Source organism: Mustela lutreola, chromosome 6, assembly GCF_030435805.1.
Source record: "Mustela lutreola isolate mMusLut2 chromosome 6, mMusLut2.pri, whole genome shotgun sequence".
NCBI lineage: Eukaryota > Metazoa > Chordata > Mammalia > Carnivora > Mustelidae > Mustela > Mustela lutreola.
Window position 1 is genome coordinate 53,089,344 of NC_081295.1, and position 15,523 is coordinate 53,104,866.

The 15,523-nt window shown below is 34.7% G+C and overlaps 1 protein-coding gene across 6 annotated transcripts in view; it reads right to left on the reverse strand.

The window, feature by feature from the left end:
• Positions 1–15,523, reverse strand: part of SENP6 (SUMO specific peptidase 6) — a 129,977-nt gene that overhangs the window by 91,860 nt on the left and 22,594 nt on the right. For all 6 annotated transcript variants that reach the window (XM_059177254.1, XM_059177252.1, XM_059177251.1 and 3 more), the window contains exons 2-3: positions 13,845–13,938; positions 11,768–11,828 (exon numbers count right to left, since the gene is read on the reverse strand). In XM_059177254.1, coding sequence (XP_059033237.1) covers positions 11,768–11,828; positions 13,845–13,938 — 155 coding nt within the window. The remainder of the gene's footprint in view (positions 1–11,767; positions 11,829–13,844; positions 13,939–15,523) is intronic.

Sequence of the window (15,523 nt, forward strand, 5' to 3'; positions counted from 1 at the left end):
AGCCTCTGCCTCCCGGCTCAGGTCATGATCTCAGGGTGCTGGAATCAAGCCCCGCATCGGGCTCTCTGCTCAGCGGGGAGCCTGCTCCCTTCCTTTCTCTCTCTGCCTGCCTCTCTACCTGCTTGTGATCTCTGGCAAATAAATAAAATCTTTAAAAAAATAAAATAAAAATAGAACTACCCTATGACCCAGCAATTGCACTACTATTTAACCAAAAGATACAAAAATGCTGATTTGAAGGGGCACATGCACCCCAATGTTTATAGCAGCACCATCAACAATAGCCAAATTACAGAAAGAGCCTAAATGTCCGTCGACTGATGAATGTATAAAGATGTGGTGTGTGTGTGTATGTGTGTGCAATATATATATATATACACAATGGACTATTCCTCAGCCATAAAAAAGAATGAAATCTTGCCATTTGCAAGGATATGGGTGGAGCTAGAGAGCATAATGCTAAGTGAAGTAAGTCAGAGAGGGTAAGGGAAGGAAAAATAAGTAAGATAAAAACAGAGAGGGTGGGGCACTTGGGTGGCTCAGTTGGTTAAGCAACTGCCTTTGGCCCAGGTCATGATCCTGGAGTCCTGAGACCAGGTCCTCCATCTGGCTCTCTGTTCAGTGGGGAGTCTGCTTTTCCTTCTGACCTTCCCCTTCTTGTGCTCTCTCTCTCTCTCTCTCTCTCTCAAATAAATAAATAAAATTTTTAAAAAACACAAAAACAAAAACAGGGAGGGAGACAAACCATAAGAAACTCTTAGCTACAGAGAACAGACTGAGAGTTGCTAGGGGGAGGAGAGTGGATAGATGCACTAAATGGGTGATGGGCATTAAGAAGGGCACTTATTGGGATGAGCACTGAGTGTTATATGTAAGTGATGATCACCAAATTCTACTCCTGAAACCTATACCACGCTATATGTTAACTTACCTGAATTTAAATAAAGATATAAAAGTAATAAATAAATTAAGATCGATAAAGTTATGCACAGCAAATGGTAACATAACTACAATACTTGAAATTCTCATTGAGAGAGCATAATAAAGAAGACATTCTGACTAATATAACCGAAAATGATTTGATGATATTCTCAAATGAAATATAACAGTGAATTTTATGTAATCTTTTATGTTACTCAGAGTCTTATAAAGTAGACAGCACAACATCAAAATACAAATGAATGAACGTATTTCACCAGTAGTCCAATCATTTTGACCCAACTTCATAGCCTCTGATGACTTGATACAAAATTTAGACTATTTAAAAGATTGCATGTGTTATAAATAAAGAACTATACATAATACTTCTTATAACCAGAATTTTCCTACGGATTGTTGAGAGAGTTCTAGATGATATTCTTTGTCAAAATCTCATATTGGTACTACTCTCTATTATGGAAACAACCTTTCACCTTAGCATTTAATAAAGTGAAGTGGTAGAGTGTCAGAATTTGGTAGAGTATTTTTTGAAAGATTGAACAACCTATCTGCTTCAAAAAATTCTATTCTCTACTGCTTATAGAACCTAACTAAGGCCCTTCCCCAAATGGTTCCTGATTAGACTTGATTTCCAGATCATTCTGGGGCAGGAATATCCATTCATTTGGTGCCATAAGTCAGTCAGCAAATATATATCCCATGCCTATGATGTACTTATTTGTCCATGCTCTGAGGAAGCAGCACTAAGCAACAGTAAGCAGCCCCCAGTTTGAACAAAGCCCTTTTGTCATGAAAGACCCGAAACAAACAAAAAATCCAGTGTACTTAAGCAGAGAAAAAGGGATAGGGAACATTGAGACTGGGGAGAGGAGTAGAAGATCCTCCAGGAGATATTTTACCAAAGAGGATGAAGTTTTAAAACACCATTTGGCGGGACACCTGGGTGGCTCAGTGGGGAGCTTGCTTCTCTCTCTGCCTGCCTCTCGCTCTCTTGTCTTTCTCTGACAAATAAATAAATAAAATCTTTAAAAATAAATAAAACACTCTCTGGCAGGATGTGTGAGGTACCTGTAGTAAGATGTCCACAGACTGTGAGTTCCACACAACAAAATGAGATCATAAATTGAACTCAAGTTACACAGGCTAGATATAGAGAGAACCGGGCACAAGCTGGGGAGAACAGCATTATCTGAACTAGTTTAGATGGTTTTAGCTTTAAACTTTTGTGTGAAAGGATGAACTTAGGGATATACTTTACAGAAGTATATATGAGCTACATGGTGTAGCGGACTTGACTGGGCCAGAAAATTCCAACTAGCCTCCCAAATATAATATTTATATTTCAATATAAACCCTCAATCTTTGCACATGCTGTAATAAAAGTATTTAACATTAAAACAGAATCTCAGAAGCAAATTCCACTCCTATCTAGGCAATTATGAAAATTAGTATTTAGTGAACACTTAGTATGAATAGGCATTATGTAAGTTACTTTATATTCAATCTCCTTATTTTAGACATTTCAGTAGTTCTTTAGATTGTGATTCAAACAACCACACCTAAAACATCAGGCCAACTACTTGCTGCTACTGAGTGATGGGATTAACACATTGAAATTTCGCACTTCAGTTCTCTTCTCTCAAAATCTCTGCACGTAAGTCATTTAAACTTTACTGATATTCTATCGCTCTGTTACAAAATTTATTGAACTTAAAAAGCAAAGTAACTTGTCCAAACTAGCTAAATGGCTTTAAACATTTAAAGACTGGTCTGATTTCCCATGCATGAGGAATTTTTACAGTGTTTAGAGAAATAAAAATAAGATGCTTAACCAAAAAAAAAAAAAAAAAAAAAAAAACCCGCTAAGACAAACTGTGTTATTCAAGAAGAATTCATCATTAGGATACAAAATATCTCAAAAACAAAGGAACTGTGCTAAATACTCCTTTATATAAATGTAGAAAGTTAATCTTCCCTCTTAAGAACTGTTTAAGCCAAAATTATCATACCTAATATACAGGTACATAACTCAGGTAATTCAACCATATTTGGTTAAATGCCCATACATTTTCAAAACTTTTTTGAGAAAGCATTAGGGCACAGCAACAAACAACCCAACAAGCTCACCATTAAAGCAAGAGGATCTATATAACTAAATTCTTAAATTTGCCAATTCCACTGCCTATAGGTTACTATTAAAAACTACATACACTTCAGTTGGCAACAGAAAACCACTACTTTAAGCTTTGTAAGAGATGATTTATCTCAAGAAAATCTCTTACTATACCATCAAATTACCTTAGAAAAAGTTCCCTACCACTGCTACACTTAGGAGGTAGCTCTGGGAAGGGTGGGGGTAGGGGGAGAATTTATTCTACAGGAGAATCATAGGATATAAAATTGTAAAGATTCTCTTCACACAAGTGTAGATCTATAGGACATAATTCTAGCTTGCAGAACACTTAAAAATAACTACTGAATTAAAATACAACATATAAATTATTTTAAATCCCTAATACATCTACTTCTCTCTGCCTAATAATTTTTATTTTCCCTCATTTTATTTGCGCTCTTAATTTGCTTATCTACATCAAATTCCTGGGAGAAATAACATAAATAAATTTAAAAAATCAAGCCATTCATTTATGGATGACTATTTCACAGAGAAGAAAACTACCACTACTCAAATTCAAGATAATATATTCAGTCTGGAGGTTCCCAAAAAACTTTAATTTTCCTTCCCGTTTGCCTCTCCCCCTTCAATAGCCTAAGACAGTTTTTTAGCTAATGCAAGCAGAAGATCAGGAGAACAACCATCTATCTTACAACATCCTATGAAGTGGACATTAGCATGCCTAGAATATGATACTCTCTGTCTAACTAACTCAAATATTTATTACCCATCCAAAAAAGCTGTTTCTCTTAAGTAGGTATCCATCTACATAGAATGCCTTTACATGGTAAAGGTAAAAACAACAGGATAGGGATCAGCAAAACTTTTTTGTAGAAGGCCACCTAACAAGTATTTTGTGGGTCACACAACCTCTACTGAAATCACTCAACTCTGTGCAACTAATTCAAATCTGTGTTGTACCATGAAAGCAGTAATAGACAATACATAAACAAATGAACACAGCTGATTTTCCAATAAAATTTTATTTATGAAACAAAATTCAAATTTCGTGGAATAGTCACGTAGCATTCTTTTGACTTTGGGGGAAACCATTTAAAAATGTTTCTTAGGCCATGGGCTATAGGCCAGATTTGGCCTCTGAGCCTTAGTTTGCCAACTTTGTATTATATTACTCATTAAGTAACAAATGAGTACAGTCAGTTACTAGAATTTAAGCTCCATAGGAAAAAGAAACTTGTCTATTTTGCTTGCCAGCAAAATATTTCATTGGGACTGTGGAAATGTGTAAAAATTATCAATATGTGGTTACCATCCACCCAAACTTACCAGACATCAAATAAGTCAATTTAACAACAAAAAAAACAAGTATTCAGGATATTTAGCACCTAAGAACTTCAGAAAATAACCTAAAAGAATCTATTAAAACAAGAATCTATTAAATAAGATACATAAAATGTACATTAAAGACATTTAAATTCTTAAAAACAAAATGGATATTGAAACAATAAATAGAATAGAATTAGACACTAGGGAAAAAACAAAATTTTGAAAGAGAACCAACAGAAGTTCTACAAATGATAAATGCTTCCCCCCCATCCCGCCTTTTTTTTAAAGGGGCACCTGGGTGGCTCTGTCAGTTAAGTGTCTGACTCTTGATTTCCACTCAGGTCTTCATCTCAGGGTCATCAGTTTAAGCACCATGCTGGGACTCCAGACTTGGTGTGGAGCCCACTTTAAAAAAATAATTTAAAATTTTTTAAAAAGAAAAAAGATGAATCCAACGGAAATATTAAATAGCAGATTAAGACAAAGATAAAGATAAAACGTAGTGAATTACAAGACAGAGCTGAGGAAATTACCTAGAATATGGTATAGGAATGATTTTGTTCTTTACTCTTTATCCTTTTCGTTTTTTAAAAAGATTTTATTTATTTATTTGACACAGAGATACAGCGAGAGAGGAAGCCCAAGCAAGGGCTGTGGGAGAAGGAGAAGCAGGCTTCCCGCTGAGCAGGGAGCCCAATGTGGGGCTTGATCCTAAGACCCTGGAATCATGACCTGAGCCCAAGGCAGACACTTACCGACTAAGCCACTCAGGTGCCCCCTTTTTTTTCTTTTGTATATAAAATACAAGTTAAAGGATATGAAAAAATGATATTATTATTAATTCTAATAACAGTTCTGGAAAGAATAATGTGGAAAAGTAATATCCACAGATATAATGATTAAAATTTTTCCAGAACTAATGAAAGACATGTATTCATTATCTAAAGAGACACAAGGAAACTGCAGAAGCCCAAAGGTAAACAGATTATTCTGTGAAAGGGAAGGGGAAGAATACTAACACATTTTTAATCCAAGAAAAAGCCTACTCCTAATTCCATGCTCATTTGAGAAGAAGAACTCTATCAGTTTAAACCAATGATCCATATGGACCTATATATTAGCCATTAAAAATCCAAGAATATGTAACCCCTTAGGATATACAAAGACTTTCTGAGGGAATCAATTCCTAAATCATCAATCTCCATTTTTATACTTTCTTAAAACCGATTTACTTTAAAACTCATCTACAGAAATCCATCTATAGATGGGTAGGTATATCCTACTAGGAATGTGTATTTAAACCCATCTATAGAAAAGGCATTATACAGTACCTCCTTTCCCAATAAACCTTTATCTGTTTTACAAGAGAAAGACATAATTCTCACCTATTGTATTAGAATCTAAAAACTCCCTGAAAGGAACAACTAGAAATACTTGAATATCTTTTGGCACAAAAAATAGTAGGAGGTCTTCATATCTTTCCCCATTTTATAAATATTTCTCTTAAAATACATGTATTTCTAACCATGGGTCAGAAACGATATTCTAGACCAAGCTTATTAGATTTCCTTAATTTGATTGCAAAATGGAAAACAAAAGTGATAAAAATTTGCACTTACCGGCTCTGTATATTCTATTCCAATTATAATCAAGAAAAGCATTGTCCCAAGGAGAACTCAAAGAAAACCTAAGGGTTTTTTTTTTTTTGTTCGCTTTAAAGATTTTATTTGCTTATTTATTTGTCAGAGAGAGAGAGAAAATGCACAAGCAGGCAGAGTGGCAGGCAGAGGCGGGGAGAGAGAAGCAGGTTCCCTGTGGAGCAAGGAGCCCAATGCGGAGCAAGGAGCCCAATGCAGAACTCAATCCCAGGACCCTGGGATCACAGCTACTCACTCATAATCGACTGAGCCACTCGGGCATTCCGAAAGCCTAAGTTTTTTTTGCTTTTGTTTTTGTTTTAAAAGATATTATTTATTTATTTGACAGACAGAGATCACAAGAAAGCAGAGAGGCAGGCAGAGAGAGAGGAGGAAGCAGACTCCCCGCCAAGCAGAGAGCCCGACGCGGGGCTCCATCCCAGGACCCTGAGATAATGACCTGAGCCGAAGGCTCACCCATTTTAAGAAATACCCACTGAGCTACCCAGGCGCCCAGAAAGCCCAAGTTTTTAAAACAAGACTGTAATCTGCTGTGGCTTTGACTCAGGTCAAAACAACAAGGTTGTATTTTTCTACCCTAGAATTCTGAAGTGAAATGAAATGCTTGCCATGAAGATACAAATTAAATTAAATATATTAAATTAAATATATATATATTCATTCATTCCATGGAATAAATGAACAAAATATGTAGTTCCAACATTTTAAAAAATACACAAAACAAAAATTACAAAATAGTTCACAAAAAAATATATCATATTGGCAGAGGTATCCTGCAGTTAACAAGATTTCAGTTTTTTTAATTATTTCTCACAGTATCTAGTTAAAAAAAAAAGGGAATCTAAAAGTAGCAAGTATAGGGCGCCTGGGTGGCTCAGTGGGTTAAGCCGCTGCCTTCGGCTCAGGTCATGATCTCAGGGTCCTGGGATCGAGTCCCGCATCGGGCTCTCTGCTCAGCAGGGAGCCTGCTTCCTCCTCTCTCTGCCTGCCTCTCTGCTTACTTGTAATTTCTCTCTGTCAAATAAATAAATAAAATCTTTAAAAAAAAAAAAAATAAATAAAAGTAGCAAGTATAATTATTGGTCACTTGTCAAATGTGATAAAACCTTTTTAATATACTTCCCCAAATTCAGAAGAGCAATGACTCTAATGACTGGACCACAAATTATTTTTACCTTTTAAATATTATGTTTCTATGTGATTTTTGGCGTTTAATTGAAAAGGAAAGAACTGAAGGATAATGTTACAGAAAAACTCTATCCTTATCTATTTACTATATGACCAAATTTCTCAGCATTTGGTTTAAAAAGTTCAAGAAGAAAACTGCAAAGTGCCTGAATGACACAGTTGGCTAAGCTTCCGACTCTTGGTTTTAGCTTAGGCTGTGATCTCAGGTTTGTGAGATCAAGCCCCGGGTTCTGCATGGAGTCTGCTTGAGACTCTCCCTTTCCCATGGTGAGTATGCCCCCCATACTCGTTCACACACGTGGGCTCTCTCTTAAATCTTAAAAAAAAAAAAAAAATTGCTACTGAAAGTCTTATTCTAGCAATAAATAATACTTGTTTATGGATATATGAATCAAATGAATAAAGAAAGAAAACAGCACCACCCATTTTAAGAAATACATTTCTAATATAATGTTACATAATAAATTTAATAATTACAAATAACTATAACATATTTTAGATTAAGTCTTTAATAATAATTATAAGGATAACTCAATCCAGTAAAAAAGATACTTAGAACCTTGTAGTGATAGTTAAAAATTAATGTTAAATTTCAATACATGTGTATCTATTAGTGTGTTTAAGTAACTAAAAGATTTTCAATTGCATAAAAAGACATGAAGTTAAAATACATATACAAAAAATATATATATATGAAATTAAAGTTCTATGGGAAAACTGAATAGAAATATGAATTTAAGGAGAAAAAGGCACAATATAAAATTTCCAACTGTCAAAGAGGAGATGGTACATATATTTTTTAAAGTAGATGATGCTGAGCTGCAAATCAGAATTATTTAAGAGATCACTAGATACACATAAATATCATTTAAGTTTTATTTTAAAATATCAACACTTACATCCTTACAAATGTATAAGGCATTTTTTTTTTTTAATTAAGGGCATCTTCAAGAAAAAAAACATGTAAATTGAAAACCAATGTCACAGAAGTTAGTAATTAAAAACACCTTTTATTTTTCCCTGCAAAGTACAATCTAAGCAATCAAGATGTTAAAATAAAAGCTAAAGAAAATTGCAATATAAAAACCTTATAGTTTTTCAATGTAACAATAAAAATTTTAGAGTACTAAGAGAAAAACTTTATTATTTTTTTAATATTTTATTTATTTTTATTTTTATTTATTTTTATTTTTTTTTTTTAAGATTTTATTTATTTATTTGACAGACAGAGATCACAAGTAAGCAGAGAGGCAAGCAGAGAGAGAGGAGGAAGCAGACTCCCCGCCAAGCAGAGAGCCCGACTCGGGGCTCAATCCCAGGACCCTGACATCATGACCTGAGCCAAAGGCAGAGGTTTTAACCCACTGAACTACCCAGGTGCCCGTAAGAGAAAGACTTTAAATTCTGTAATTTCCCTTAAATGACAAAACAGAGATGTTGTGGAAGAAAAAAACCCCACAAAGATGGGGGGGAGAAGAAATTTAGAAGTCCCAGTATTATCCAATTGTAAGTATAGGAAATATGCGAAGAGGGTGCTAGCCCAGATTGGTAAAAATTCAACTCTGACCACATGCTTCCCAAGATTACAAAGACACAGGAACTCTCATTTATTATCAGTGGGAATGGCAAATGCTAATTCCTATGAATGAGGCATTTAGCACTAACTAGCAAAATTACATGTAAATTTATCCTCTGAAATGGTAACTGCAATTCTAGGAATCTATTCCATAAATATACCATAAAGGTATGAGAAAACATAAGCATGAGGCTTTATTTAAGCACTGCTTACAATAGCAAAATACTGGGAAAGACCTCTGCTCATCACTAGAGAACCCAGTAATTATCTACTGTTCATCCAATCACTCGAGTACTATTTAACAATAAAAGAGATAATAAAGATTTCTAAATAGTTTATTAGTGGAGTGGTCCACAGACCATACTATTAAGTAAAACAATCAAGGTAGGAAACAGTGTGGATGGTTTCTCTGGGAAGGGTTGTATATTCCATTAAAATGAAAGGAAAGATGGGGCGCCTGGGTGGCCCAGTGGTTTGGGCTGCTGCCTTCGGCTCGGGTCATGATCTCAGGGTCCTGGGATCGAGCCCCGCATCGGGCTCTCTGCTCAGCAGGGAGCCTGCTTCCCTCTCTCTCTCTCTCTGCCTGCCTCTCTGCCTACTTGTGATCTCTGTAATAAAATCTTTAAAAAAAAAAAAAAATGAAAGGAAAGAACAACTAAAGGCTATAAACAAAGTAATTTTTTTGGTCAAAGAGAAAAGGATAGAAGGAATCAAACAAAACCTAGACTTCTCTGAATAAAACTTTCATAGATATTACTTTGGAATCATGTAAATATTTTTGCATAATTATAAAACAAATTAAAATCATTTCAATTGATTTAAAAACAGTAAATTAGAGGTGCCTGGCTGGCTCAGTCAGAGGAGATAAACTCAAGGTTATGAATTCAAGCTCCAGGAGTAGAGATCTCTACTCTTAGGAGTAGAGATTACTTAAAATAAATAAATAAATAAATAAATTTTTAAAGAGTTCACTTAAAAAAATCAAAGAACCCAGTAATTTAAATACACATTCCTAGTAGGATATACCTGGTGGTGCCACCAAACACCAACAAGCAAAAGAAGGAAAAAAATTTTAAATAATTTTATTAGCAATTATATTTGTATTGGTATTGTGAAACTATTTATCTAGTAGGACAAAGCAAATAAGTAACTAAGTTAACATTATCAGGAACAAAGACTCTAACTCAGAAGCCATAAAAGGAAAAAAAATTAATATAGTTTGACAACATAACAAAATACATTTTCTCAAAGGTAATAATCACCAAAAGCAAAGACAAAAGATTAGTGGAAAAAAAAAAACTGATTTAAAATATTAGCTGATAGTATCACAGCAAGGGGCCAATTTCTCCCAAACACTGTATTTCATCAAACCTAATGAACCACTGTAAGATACATATCATTGTAAATACTAATGTAAAAAGAAAAAGAAAATTTTTTTGGATTTTATTTATTTACCAGAGAGAGCGCAAGCGAGAGCACAAGAGTATAAGCGGCGGCGGGGGCGGGGGGGTGGCAGGCAGAGGGAGAAGCAGGCTCCTTAACTGATAAGGGATCCCCATGTGGGACTAGATCCCAAGACTCTGGGATCATGACTGGAGCTGAAGACAGATGCTTAACCAACTGAGCCACCCAGGTGTCCCAAGAAAAATTTTCTAATTAAACCATATCATGCCATTATTATAAGATGCATCTAGACAGATTTCAGAGCTGTCAAAAATGTGAGAAAATGTGTGCCTGGGCTCAATATAAAAAGAATTTCTCTGGCTCGGTAATGTTCTAAAGACTAAATAGAGGGGAACCTGGGTGGCTCACTTGTTAAGTGTCTGCCTTCGGCTCATGTCAGGATCAACCTCTATATCGGGCTCCCTACATAGGGCTCCCTGCTCAGCAAGAAGACTGCTTCTCCCTCTTCCACTTCCCCTGCTTGTGTTCCCTCTCTCACAGTGTCTCTCTCTGCCAAATGAATAAATAAAATCTTAAAAAAATAAAAATAAAAAAGACTAAATAGAAACACAGGTAAAGGATATTAACTAATAATCATCAAAAAGGAAATAGATTACACATATGAAAACAGTCAACTTATTCATAACAAAAGAAATGCAAATTAAGTCTATACCAAGATACTATTTTTGCCAACAAATATCAAAAGGTTGATAACACTGTGACAAACGTATGGGGAAACAGGCATACTCAGATTTGCTGGTAAAAGCGTAAATCAGGTATAACAAAATTAGAAATGTATCTGTCCTAATACAGCAGCTCTCCTGCCAGGAATTCATCTTACAGATATGTTTGTATATATAGAAGGAGACTTTATTCAACTTATTTTAGGGTGAGAAGAAAAGGTGGACAACACCATAAATATCTTTCAATACTGTTGCATTGGACAAGAACAGTATATCATACAATGGAATACTATACACCCATGGAAAATAACAAGGGTGTTTAAATGGATGCTTATGGGTAGTCTCTAAGATACATTAGTTTTAAAAAGATTAAAAATCATGTACAGTACGCTATTAATTGTGTTAATGTAAGAGAATAGGGCAAGAAAAATATACTTTCTTTGTAATGCATAAAATCTGATGGAATAAACAAGACACTGGGAACACCACTAGCCTTGGGTGGGGAAGTGGGTGGCTGGGAATTTCAATAGAAAAATTTAAAAAAGGGTGCCGGGGTGGCTCAGTGGGTTGAGACTCTGCCTTCATATTGGGTCACGATCTCAGGGGTCCTAGGATTGAGCCCCGCATTGGGCTCCCTGCTTGGCGGGGAGCCTGCTTTTCCCCTCTCTCTCTGCCTGCCTCTCTGCCTACTTGTGATCTCTCTCTGTCAAATAAATAAAAACATAAATATATATGTAAAAGTCTTCTTTTGAAGTATTAGTTTTTAGTATATAACCTAAAAAAATTAACAAAAAAAAAAAAGTCAGAAAAGCACACTTGCCTTTTTTCCTTTTGAGGTCTCGGAATCCTCATCTTCATCTACACTGAGTAGATTTGCCTCACTACACAGAAAATAAGGGGGGAAAAAAACCTTAAGTGACAATTACAACCCATACATTAAATTCAGAAGTTTTACTCTCTTTGCCTACCTAATTCAGAGATCAGCAAACTTTTTCTATAAAGGGCCAGAGAGTAAATTAGGCTTTCTAGGCTATTCAGTCTCTATACCAATTACTCTGCTGTTTTAGTAGAAAAGCAGCCACGGATCATATGTGTGGCTATATTCAATAAAACTCTTAACAAAATCCAATGATGGCCCAGATTGGGTCCATGTGCCTATTGTTTGTTGACCCTTGCTATAAACAAAAATGCAATTTTTATTTCCTTAAATGTAGATTTCATATATAATTACTCATTTTTCCTTTCTGTCTTAGATTTAAAATTAGGGGGAAAGAACAGAGAAACAAAACAGATTTTAAAAAATGGTAAGAAAAACTTAGATGATGTTAAAAAAAAAAAAAAAGTGTGTTACCTCTGCAACTCTTACAAATATCAACGCTTTGGAATGATTGGTCTAAGACTCTAAAAGACCAGAATGATATATCTATTAATAGCTCATGTTAATCTCAAGATATTAAAAAAGCAGATGCTCCTAAGGAGCCTCTTATAATGATGAGCCAAAGAGTGTAATTCATAAATGAAATATGCAGAATAGGTAACACTTTCAAATATAAAAATTTTTACATAATCATGACGAATCTAACAAAGAAAATCAAAATACCTTCTTCTAAAGACAACTCTGCAGAGCTATTTTTAGTAAAATCCTATTAAAATAAAAATATATTTGTTCCATTATTTTATACACATCCCTACTTTTTTCATATTAAAATTTTTCTTCCAAACATTTTACAAAAATGTTTAAAAGGTGAGATGCTTTCTACTCAATTTCAGATTTAATTCCAATCTTTTGAAACTACATATATACTAAAAATTTATCTTAGTTAAAATAGAAATAAAAAAAAACAAGAGAAAGACAACCATAAAATACCAATTTTAGCTGAGAAACATACCAGTTCAAAGCTCTCCTTAAAACTTCACTTCAATTCAGTATCTCATAGATGAAGGCACATAAAAGTGGTAATTATGAATGGAGCTATTCCCCAGACAGAAGTGAAGCTCCTACAGTATTCAGCCAATATATTCTGAATAACTTCTTGTGTACAATTTTTAAAAAAATACTTATAGTTTTGGTATAACTTTATGGATTAATATATAACGAGTATGTGTATGTATATGCGTGTGTGTATATATAAAAGTGTGTGTATGTACACACACACCATATATATATATATATACACACACACACACACATACACACACACACACACAAATGTACATATATACTTGTGTATCTCTGAACTAGTGCTAGCCAGTGGAAAACCAGATCAATAAATCAAGGCACCTAATAATAGCAATGGTGAATTTGCAATACAAATTTCATGATATGCAAAAGGTTCTATTAAAACTATCATTTAAATTTTACAAAGCAGACATTTCAAGCACACTAACAAAATGTAATGAATAATTTCTGTCTGGATCAACATCTGTGTTTAACATTTATATTTTTTCTGCCTTCTCTGGTGGTAACGTGATCGAAGATGGATGGGACAACTATGAAGGAAGATACTATAGGATATAAACTTTTACACAGAATTCAGGAGCTTTCATCTGAGTTCACTTATTCATGATAAATGGCAGCTTTTCAAATCACTGCCTGAAGTGAATGTCCTTTAAAAACAAAAATGCCCAATTTCTTTAATTGAAAATCTCAATGGCCAACTTTTAATTGTAAGCTTGTATGTATCACATGCACATATTTACACATTTCAATATACGGAGAAACATAACAGCACAATTATTTAATTAAAAAAACGGCATTTTCTTCCCTTGATGCTACTATAATAGACATTTTTTTAAAGTAAAAAATACCATACTCTTAGAAATACTTCCATGAAATATAAATCATTTTTAATGAAATTCTTATAAAATATCTGAGAGGGGAAAAAAAAAGTTCTTACTCTTTATCTGTATCGCCTTCACTTTCGTCTCCATGATCAAAGCTCCAATTATTTTTAAAACCTCCATCTCTCTTAGATTCTGATCTAGCCAAAGCTGAAACAAAAACAAACTCAGTTAAGTATTCCACAGGGCTATTCAATATAAAATAAAATTAAGCATTTCCCAAGCTCTTTGGTTAGTCTAAATTTTCTCTTGTCTTGCTATTTTACTATTTCTTATAAACATCTTATTTCCTCTGAAGTGAAAAAGAATACATTAAAATCTGTTTTTGCTAATTTAACAGTTGTCCATAGGCATGAGTGTGTTACCAAGAACAAGCCCAAATTAGTAAGATACAATAAAAATGGGTAAAGCACATGATTATGTATAAAATACATAAAAATCAACCCAGTATCTCCATATTTAATCACTGATTCTAGAAATTAGTACCCATTAGTTAGCCTGCTCTATTTATGAGACATATATCCAGACTACTAGCGTTTTCTTTACTTCAGTCAATCATCTCAACCTTTTAACAGAAGAAAAACTAGGTTTTCTGCATTGACAATATGGTGAACCTGATGGCCAGGCACTCTCTAGATCAGAACACCAAACATGCTCATGAGTTTTAAAAAATTCTTAAGTGTATGGGTGAAACCCCATGAAGCCATAAAGGACCGGAAGTTGTGTACTCAGAGAGATAAATGAAGTTCTGAAGCTGGCATTTGTCTTGGAGTCATACGACAAAAACCAAAAATCTGATGTCCTAGGCCTTAGGCTTTAAGATCAGGTTTGGGATGACAGCAAGATGAGAGGTCAGACTGAAGACCAGAAGACCTGTAGGGCAACCTTCCAACTAGGTGAGCAAGGGTGAAAAAAAGAAACTGAAAAATAGAAGAAATAATAATGACATCTTGTCTTTGCCCTGGGTTTTGGGGTTGAATTGAAGACAAAGTATATTTACCCCATGGTTAAATAATTCCTAACCATAAGCTCAAAATTACTCAAGGTTTGGGACCACAATTTTCATAACCGTACCTATGTAGGCCAGAAAAGCCTATAATTAAGAGTCTCACAAGATCCTGAATATCACTAAATGCAAGGGAAATGCAAATTAAAACTAAAATGAGATACTACACCTCACACCCATTAGAACGGCCATTATCTTTTTTTAATATTTATTTATTTACTTGACAGAGAGAGAGAGATCACAAGGAGACAGAGATGCAGGCAAAGAGCAGCAGGGGGTGGGGTAGAGCAGGCTCCCTACTGAGCAGAGAACCAGATGTGGGGATGTGGGGCTCGATCCCAGGACTCCTGAGATCATGACCTGAGTTGAAGGCAGAGGCTTAACCCACTGAACCACCCAGGCTGAATGGCCATTATTTTTTTAAAACATAAAATACTGGTAAGGATGTGGAGAAACTGGAACTTCTATGCATTGCTGGCGGGAATGTAAATTGGTGCAGCTAACATGGAAAGTATGGCAATTCCTCAAAAAATTAAACATAGAATTTACCCTATGTTCCAGAAGTTCCACTTCTAGATACATACCCAAAATAACTGAGAGCATGGACTCTGATGGTTGTACACCAACAGTCATAGTAACATTAAAAATAGCCAAAGGTAAAAACAATGCAATATCCATCAAAAAACAAATTAATAAATAAAATGTACTGTATGCACGTACATATGCACA